The sequence below is a fragment of the Polyodon spathula genome, chromosome 37 (assembly GCF_017654505.1).
Source record: "Polyodon spathula isolate WHYD16114869_AA chromosome 37, ASM1765450v1, whole genome shotgun sequence".
Classification (NCBI taxonomy): Eukaryota; Metazoa; Chordata; class Actinopteri; order Acipenseriformes; family Polyodontidae; genus Polyodon; species Polyodon spathula.
The window spans coordinates 2,338,034-2,347,543 of record NC_054570.1 but is presented as its reverse complement, the minus strand read 5'-3'; the positions used below and the strand labels follow the sequence as shown (position 1 = coordinate 2,347,543).

The following is a 9,510-nucleotide window of genomic DNA, read 5'->3' as shown; positions in this document are numbered from 1 at the left end:
ATTTTCAATGTGTATTTGTTTGTATTTTTGTACGTATTTTTATCCAGATTTTGTTTGGGTTTTAATCAAGATTAATGGCAATTTGTTGTTTTCAAGATTTCAGACTAATTTTAGAAATAGGATACATTTACAAGAATTGAATAGCTTTCACGTGTATTGCAATGAAAATATGTAAAAAATAAAATATAACATTGTAACATTGTGTCAGTGTGTACATTTCCTTCTAAAATGCGTTGCTTGACCAAGTTGATCTAAATTTATGTATTGAAGCAGACAGGTGTGTTTAACTTTGCTCCCTGCTAAATTACTCAAACTACAAAACACAAAACAGTGCATTATTCTGTAAGATTGAGATAACGTATGCAAATTCCGTGTACCGTTTCCTTGAACAAAAAAAAGACAGATAAAAAAAATGCTAATGACATGCACATGATAAAAGGCTTAATTGTGTTAATTAGAATACTACTTAATTACCCCACTACTGTCACCCATTGTCTTAGGGTGGTCATACACATACAGGCAATGATGTATCTCACTCATATAAAGGAATCTAGTACAGTGTTATAACACACGTTTATAATGAGGTGCTAGACAATGTATACTGATGGCCCTCAGAAAGCAAAGGATCTTGACTGACCAGAAAGTCAAGCAATCAACTCCAACCGCACCAAAGTCTCTTTTCAAATGTGATTCTCAACAGTTCTGCTCACTGTTATGTCATCTTGTATTTCAACAAATAATATACACCAACACAGCACTTGTAAAGCTGTAAATCCATCAGAGGGTTTCTGGTGACAATGATTGAGGACTCAAGCTAGCGCTCTCGTGGTTTGCCAGCAGAAACCCTTGATAGAATGACAGCCTTATTATGCAGAGTTGGGTGTACATTATTATTATTATTATTATTATTATTGTATTTGCTGAAATTGTTTCTCTACATTGTTACGTGCACATTAATGCGAGAGAGATCACAGACACTCTTGCAAGCGTCTTGTTAAAAGAACACATGCTGTGTACACACTAGATGATTGTCTCACCTGCACAGCATTAATCGTATTTGCTTTGCAATTGTTTTGTTTCAGTTTTTCATGACATTCATTTTTTTTTTTAAATAAATAAATAACACACACACACACACACACACACACACACACACACAAAAATGCTATGTGTTATTTACCAGCAGAGGGCACAATAGGCAACGAAACTCACGATTTTATGCTACTTGTCAATTTTTTTTTTTAAAAGTGTAATTTTATATACTTATCAGAGAAACATGGATGGAAAGATATACAGCAGATATAATAAATAAACAAATAAAAAAAACTAGTTTGGTGCTTTTAAGCGTTTATCTATCATGTATATATTTTACTAAAACATTAAACACGTTACATAGTACGAGTTTAAAGATATTTATTCGAGAATTTTTCGAGAAAATGTATTTGGTCTCCCAACTTTTTTAAAATTTCGTAAACGTAGTGTGGAAACAAACAAACAAATAGCGTCAGTGACAAATCATTTTCAACTCTGTTCATTTGAACGCGTTTGATTCCGGATCCCCTTGTCCTCCCCTAACCACGTTTTCCCTTTCTCCCTGTGACGTCATACAGGTAGATTGTAATTTACCTGCAGCAGGTGTGAGCTGTCAGAACCCCCCTCGGAGCCGTGTCGAACAGGTGAGAATCTTTTTCAATCAAAAGGCGCCGGCTAGTTTGCTTTACATTTCTTTTTAAAGTCAGAATTGCATCTTGGTGTTGTCTGAAACATATGTTGGCATCGTTTATGAAAAGTAAATGTTTATTTATTTATTTATCGTATTGCCAGTCACACCCAACTTCAAGTTTTAAGTTTGGCATCTCTCTGTAAGTGCCTGGTTAAATACTATTGGAGCTATTGTTAAAGTTCCAACGTATTATTATTATTATTATTATTATTATTATTATTATTATTATCGTTATGATTATTATAATATTATTAATATATAAATATACTGTATGCTACGCATCGTGTCTTGATTCGGTCTGTAATTTCATTAAAGTAAGTGTGTCTGAGCATGGCTTGACAATATTTAAACTCCCTGTAATATTATAAATAATAATATATTAATAATAATAATTATAATAGCGAAGTGTGCTTCACATACAAACCCGCCCCGTACTTGCACATTTCCTTAAGAATTCAATCGACGTTTTAATGATATATATATATTCACTTTAAAAATAAATCAGTTGTATTTTCACTGCGCCAAATGTTGAATTTGCGGTTTTTTAAATAGTTTTTTTTTCACTATTTGTGTCATTTTTTAATGACAAACATATCAACATTTAGTTTTATTAATTACTGTGTGTATTTTAATCAAACAAATACATCCCAGTCATTTACATTTGTAAACTGATTGTTATATTTATAAATACTTTTGGAAGCAAGGGATTTGCAGGACTGTGTTCTTTAATTTAATTACAATGGATTTTATTAATATTAATATAATTATTAGTATTATAATATACTTGATTTTGTACGATGAAACTTAAAGGGTTTTGCAAAGTAATATCTTACATGTTCCATAATACAAATAAACATCTCTTGCTCTTTTTTTGGAAGCTAGCTCTCTTGCGTTTCCCCATACTCTTCAACATTTTATCATTCACCAGTATACTTAAACACGGGTCTGTATGGGTTATTTTTAGTTCACATACTCTTCACCTCTTGAAGAACTGGCTAGGCAGGTTGTTGCTGTTAAATGGGTCACTAAGCTGACTGTATTTCTTCTAAACAAGATTTTGATTTCCCTGTTGGCAATTTTAAAGTTTTAATCTGGCTACTTCTGTCTATTACCCTTTATGTATGTGTGCATTATATTTATATTTTTAACAGATTGTTGGGTGTTTTTTTTTTTTTTTGTTTGTATTTTTTTTTAAAATCCTTTTCCAATTTTAATAAAACCTGGTGAGGACATTCTGTAGCACAGGAGAGTAAAGAATTTGGAGATCTGTTAATGCGTCCTGGTCTGTCTGTCTGTCTGTGTGTCTGTCTGTCTGTCTCTATACCTACATATGTTGCTCTTGACGGTCAACTTAACATGTCTCCATAATTGTGGTCACATGACTGTTTGTTTCTAAGATGGTTGTCTATGAGCTTTAAGATGCTGGCTTCAAATGATTAGGTACAACGTTTAAATTCGTTAGAGTAACTTTTCGTATTATTATTATTATTATTATTATTATTATTATTATTATTATTATTATTTATTCACAATGTTTTCTCTTGGGGTTCAAATATTTGGTAGTAACGGTGTTTTGGTTTCACAAATACATTTATGATAACTGTTGGGCTAAAAAAAAAAAAAATAATAATAATAATAAAAACCAGATAACACAATCCACTGTGTAGCTAATCACTGGGAAGCATTTTTAACTATCATGAATAAATCACAGCTTTTTGCCTGTGTCCGTGGCAGCTTAGTTTGAAGTAACAGTTCATTCTCATCTTAATTCATTGTATTTTTGTTTTCTTTTTCTTGTCCGTCTAGGTTTTGCTGCTGAAAAACCAAATTGGAGGCAGTTATGGCAAAAGAAAAGGGAGACCCGACCATTATGAGCATGTTGGTTTTTGGAAACGTCCTTATTGCGGTAAGTTCCAGGGAAACTGGGATCAAGGTTGGGCTGTAACCTGGAACCCAGGACGTAAGTGGTAACAGGAGAAATTGACTTGTAACAGAGTTTGTGAAAGTGTTAATCTAAAGTAAAACTCCCTTTTAAACTACAAGGACAAATGGTTCAATATTTGATGATCTGGGACTGGTTTTAAATCCCTAACATGTTGCCTAATGGGAGATTTTAGATTTATCCATGCAAATTTCAATTATCAACACAGGCCCTTTATCTGATATGACTTCTAGAATTAGGGTTTTAGTGAAACGTAATGCCTCCCACGTTGAGTGATTTATGTTTAAGGGTTTTAAAAAATGTTGCTCGGCAGGACTGAGAGAAACAGTCACAAAAGGGCCTTGCCCTTACATTGTGTCTGGCTTTGTATCACAAAGACAGATGATAGTATCCAGTAAGTAGATTCGGGTAGTCAATGCAGAAGTTTTGATCAATAGATAAACAACTGCTTTAGGACGGGTGTCATTTCCCCGTTCTCCTATCCCAGAATGTCATCCCCTGTATTAGTGGATGTGAAACCTTTTGTCATCGTAAGCTGTTCATTGAAAGCATGACTACTGCCCATCTGTGCCATAAAAGTTGCCTCAAGTCACCCTTTCAAGGGCTAGATGACACAAAATGAGTCCAGAACTGAAGAGTTAGGTTTTAAAGTGGGACATCGTTAAAAAAAAAAAAAAAAAAAAGTAAATACTCTGCACAAACCAGGAAACTCCTCACCCTAAGTATCATTTTAAGAACTGTGTATTGCCTTTTTAAAATAGGTTGAGACTCCTATATGCAAAAGTAAAACAAATTGTCAACGGAAAGGTCTTTATATTAAAAGGCAGTTTAATTCATTTATGAACAAGAAGCGTGCATTCGGTCTATCTGTCTCCGGTTCCTGGTAGCTGGTTGATCTGAGAACTTTGTCAAGTTGGGTTTGAAAGGATCCAAGTGATTCTGCTTCAGCAACATGTGACCCATTTCATACCCTCACCGCTGTTAGAAATATCTCCTACCCTCTGTCCTAAATCTATCTCCACTTCGTCGATTTCTTTATTCATTGAAAATATGATTTCTGTCTTCCCCAGCTTTGTGGAATAACATTGTTTGCTGTAACAATATGGGTCGTCACTGATGGGTACGATCTCTATCCTATCATGAGTGTATCCGGAAAGGATGACGTCTTCGCTGGAGCCTGGATTGCCATTTTCACTGGATTTGCTTTCTTCTGCACAGCAATCTATGGGATTTTTGCTGTCCTTAAGCAAAGCCGCAGCATGATGCTACTGGTCAGTACAGAGATCTCTCTACTGCTACACGGGGGGGGGTGGGGGGGTGGGGGACTAGTAACTTTTAATTTCAAGGCTGGTGGACCTTTTGTTCATGAGTTTCTGCGAATGTACAGGCGAGACTGCTAAATGGCTTGTAGCATAGCGCCATTCCCTGATGGGAAGTTAGCACAATATCCATGCTAATTGGGGTCTTTGAAACCAGCAGTGTATTCTGTACCTGTCACTGTTCATCATTGCAGAAATGTTTTGTTTTTTGAGGAGGAGGGGGGAGGAGGGGGGCAGGATGAAAAACAAAAGCCCATCCTAGTTCTGCTTCAATTAATTTGTCCCAATATGAGGCGTGTACATTTCTTTGGGATATTCTTGTGCATTATCAATAGCTGACGCCCGTCGATTCTGTTATCTGGGATATATTATTAGTTGTTCGTGACCAAGCCACAAAACAAACTTCTCCCTGTGTGTCTAATTTGAGATTGTGTGAGGTATGAATCATTCTTCCTAATGCTCTGCTCTTTGTTCATTTTAGTATCTGATAGTGATGGTGATCATCTACATCTTTGAGAGTGCCTCCGCTATCACTTCGTACACCCACAGAGATTATGTAAGTGCCGGCAAGCTCATTTTCTTGGCTGATGGGAGTACTAGATTGAATCTCCTCTGAGTTTTATTATCCCCTGACAACCATTGCGAACAGAACCAGCAGGGTACAAACACAGCAATGATTTAACATACCCAATCTCTCTAGCCTAGGGAAAACAAGATAGGGACTTGATTGAAGTCTAGAAACTCTTAAATGGTCTAGATAAAGTTAACTAGTTCAGTTTTAACACAGAGAGAAGAACAAGAGGAGATGAATAAGAAGAATGTTCAGAATGGAATCGCTTTTTGTCTTACGCTCACCATTATAAATGCATGGAATAGCAGGTCAAATATTTGGATCTAAAACGCTGGGAAAATTTGAAACAACATTAAGAGATTCTGCCCTATTTATTGAGATCCTCCCCCATTAGAATGCAAATGGTGTGTTAACCGGGGTCAAGCAATTACTGTGCTGAATGGCCTCTTGCATAATAACTTAGCATTTTTCAGAACGTGTATTTATTTCAATTTACAAGGGAGACAGCAGCCTGGGATCGAAATGAACGATTTTGTTTCTTTTCAGCTGGTCTCCAACAGCAACTTTATTAAGAAGCAAATGCTGCAGTATTACGCGGATGACAGTGATCCTGGCCGCCAGATCACCACTGTGTGGAATCGAGTCATGTTTGATGTAAGCAATAGTTTTACTTTTGAAGTATTGTAGCTTTTGCACTGCTTTGTCCGATAGCAGTGATTGGGGTTGTGCATCAGACAGGTAACTTCAGGTTCAATGCCAAGTCCTCTATATTAATGTGTTTTTTTTTTAATAAAAAAAATTATATAATTTGGCAGACGCCTTTATTCAAGGTGGTTTATAGGTGTTACAAGGCAGTAAAGGGTTACAATGCAAGTGCAATATTAAATATAGTGTAGCTTTCAATAAGTGTGTAAAAGTAATAGTTAAGCATACAGTCGACTTTGTTTGCGTGTTCGAATCATAAACATACATATTTTTAATATTGATTGACTTTCTACGATTATTTCCATTAGTTTTAGGTCTATTTAAAAGAAATGTTCCTGGGGAGGGGTGGGGAGTACATGTATGCTGAATTAAATGATCGTTCTTTTTTCTTTATTTTCAGTTTAATTGCTGTGGTACTGACAGTGCTCTTGACTGGAATGATTATACCTCAGCCTTCAAGAACAAATTCAGAGACTCCTTAACCTGGCCTCTGAACTGCTGTAAACGCAAGCGCAATTATGAAGTGATCAGCCTGGATGCTTGCAAGATTGGAAACCTGGACTACATGAATGGAAACGTAAGAGCCTGTGGTGACCCTTCGCGTGAAGGGTCTCTATTTGCTGTGCATTTACATAGTAGTTAGTTACTCTGAACACAACTCTGGGTCTTGGACCAATGCTGTGACGAGTGGTAGTGAATCAGCTGAAATGCAAAGAGCTTGTGTAACTTTTGGGTAGCACTTTACAGTAAGTGATTGACTTAAGTGCATTGTAACTATGCATAACACTGTTGCTTTTACTGTGACCCTAGAGATCTGTCTAATAAGCGATTGCTTTTGCAGACTTGTATTACGTTCTCGCAAATTCTGAATAACCTTGTAGTGTTCTCCTTCATTATTTCAAGATTCAAGGACAGTTGCACCAGGTTGACTGCAAATTGCATCCATTATATTTTACTGAATAACCAATTCGCTGTTTCAAAACTTTCCAAAAGTCAGATCATGAAACGATGAGGTGACTAATTTTGTTCTTCGTTTTGCAGGGTTGCTTTCCTCACATCAGTTTCGTCTTTAGTAGGTACGCCTGGGCTGTTTCATGGTTTGGCTTGGCTATCCTCATGTTTACGGTAAGCAAATGTGCATTTTTTTTGTTAAGCAAATGTTGCTTTCCTCACATCACTAGTAGACCTTAAATATGCAGGACATCTGCCAAGAGCACTGTTAAAATGTTTTGATTTCGAGCTATCCTCATGTTTACGGTAAGCAAATGTGCATTTTTTTTGTTTGTTTTGTGAACTAGTAGACCTTAAATATGCAGGACATCTGCCAGAGCACTGTTAACCACGAAACCTGTGTGTTGTAACCGCTCTCGTTTTGTTGCTTTTCGAGAGCAACAAGCTCTGCACAAGAACACACACACACACACACACACACACACACAACACAAAAAAACATTTAAAACCTGTATCTACATCTATGTACAGTTTTCATACTGCCCTTCAACAGGGGGGAGGGTGGCTTAGCGACTTACAGAAACCTTTCAGACCAACAATTAGACAGATGAAACAAACACTATTTAAAAGGACCCGACCCAACAAGGATTGCCCACGATGTGCACTCCTGTGCTAAATGTGCCGGTATTTGCTGTGCTTGTTTTTCGATAAACTGTATTTTGCTCTTGTTTTAGGCTCTGGTGCTGCTGTTGGCTATGGTGTACTATGTCAAGCTTTAAGACCCATGATCTCAATCTGCTCCACCTCTCTGTTCCAGTCCAAGATTTTGTTCGATAAACTGTATTTTGCTCTTGTTTAAGACCCATGATCTCAATCTGCTTTTTTTTCTGTTCAAACCATTAGACAGATGAAACAAACACTATTTAAAAGGACCCGACCCAACAAGGATTGCCCACGATGTGCACTCCTGTGCTAAATGTGCCGGTATTTGCTGTGCTTGTTTTTCGATAAACTGTATTTTGCTCTTGTTTTAGGCTCTGGTGCTGCTGTTGGCTATGGTGTACTATGTCAAGCTTTAAGACCCATGATCTCAATCTGCTCCACCTATTTGAAGGATCCAGATTTTTCATTGCAAACATATATCCAAGATATTCCCTATTTAGGGCCATTTCTGGAAGTTCATTGCAAAGCTAATTTCCTTCCCAGCCCAGACATCTTCCCCCCTTCCTTGTTTCCACAATTTTTTTTTTCTTGTGTTTAAAAGCAAATCTGTATAATTATTCACACACAAACCCCTCACCATGCAGGATGCCTTATAGTTACCAACAATGTCGGGTTGTGCATGAACTTTTAGATTGTGGATATGAGATAGATTAAAGACCAAAGAGGTATCTGTTTTAAATGTTGTAAAGTTTATACGCAATAAATTAGTGTTTTCTTACTGTACAGGTTTTAAAGATCATCAATTTAGTTGAACCTTGATACAATCAAATTGGTGATACAAACCCTGTTTTAACTCTACTCTTGCACTATCTAATGCTAATTTGGGTAAGGCAGTCTAAGACTAGTGCTAATCCTGACTCTGAAAGCAGCAGTTTTAAAGTATGCTTTGCGAAGTGATAGTAGGGAAAAGTTACATCATCAGAGCTACCGAAGGGATTATGCTGTTGGCTTTTTTTCTTTTCTGAAAGCACATCGAATCACGTAACCGTTTTTGGTGAAAGTATTGTACTGTCTAATCCTAACCCTGCAAAAAAAGTGCTTAATGTTAATTCGAAAAGTGACAGCGTCACAAGACGGAGAGTAATGTTTGTTTATTCAGTGAAATCCAATGTTGTCACTTTGCGTATGACGTCCTGCTCTGACTTCATGCGAACCAAAACTGATGTACCACTTTTCTATACTGTAATTTAATGCTGTAACTCACTAATACATTCACTAATAAAAGTACTTGAAACTTAACTGGCTCCTACTCTTTTGTTTTGGGGGACGGGGGTGTCTCGTCTCTAGTCAGCTCACATGCACGTCTATTTATATCTTGTCTGCCAAAAAGTTTCTCATTTCAATGGCTTTGCTCCACACCTATACCGTACATCTCCATTTCCTGTATAGGAACCTGTTGCTGGGTACCCTAACTTTCATATATCCTGTCAGGTCTTTTATACACCATCAATTGTGCTGGAGACAGTATCTGGCACATAGAGCGCCAAATACTGCTAGGAGACACTGTTGAGCAGGGAATCCTGCCCGTAGGCACTATTTGGCATGTCATCGGATTGAAGTTCACAATAATCAAGGA

General features: G+C 36.9%; 1 protein-coding gene across 1 annotated transcript; it reads left to right on the top strand.

Annotated features, from left to right (window-relative positions):
- The first annotated feature begins 1,600 nt into the window (after window positions 1-1,600).
- LOC121304131 (uroplakin-1a-like) lies at window positions 1,601-8,041 on the top strand. Its single transcript, XM_041235097.1, has 8 exons — window positions 1,601-1,676; window positions 3,530-3,629; window positions 4,736-4,936; window positions 5,466-5,540; window positions 6,102-6,209; window positions 6,661-6,837; window positions 7,302-7,385; window positions 7,946-8,041. Exons 2-8 carry the CDS (start codon window positions 3,564-3,566, stop codon window positions 7,988-7,990), a joined length of 756 nt encoding a protein of 251 aa, XP_041091031.1. The 5' UTR covers window positions 1,601-1,676; window positions 3,530-3,563; the 3' UTR covers window positions 7,991-8,041.
- The last annotated feature ends 1,469 nt before the right edge of the window (window positions 8,042-9,510 follow it).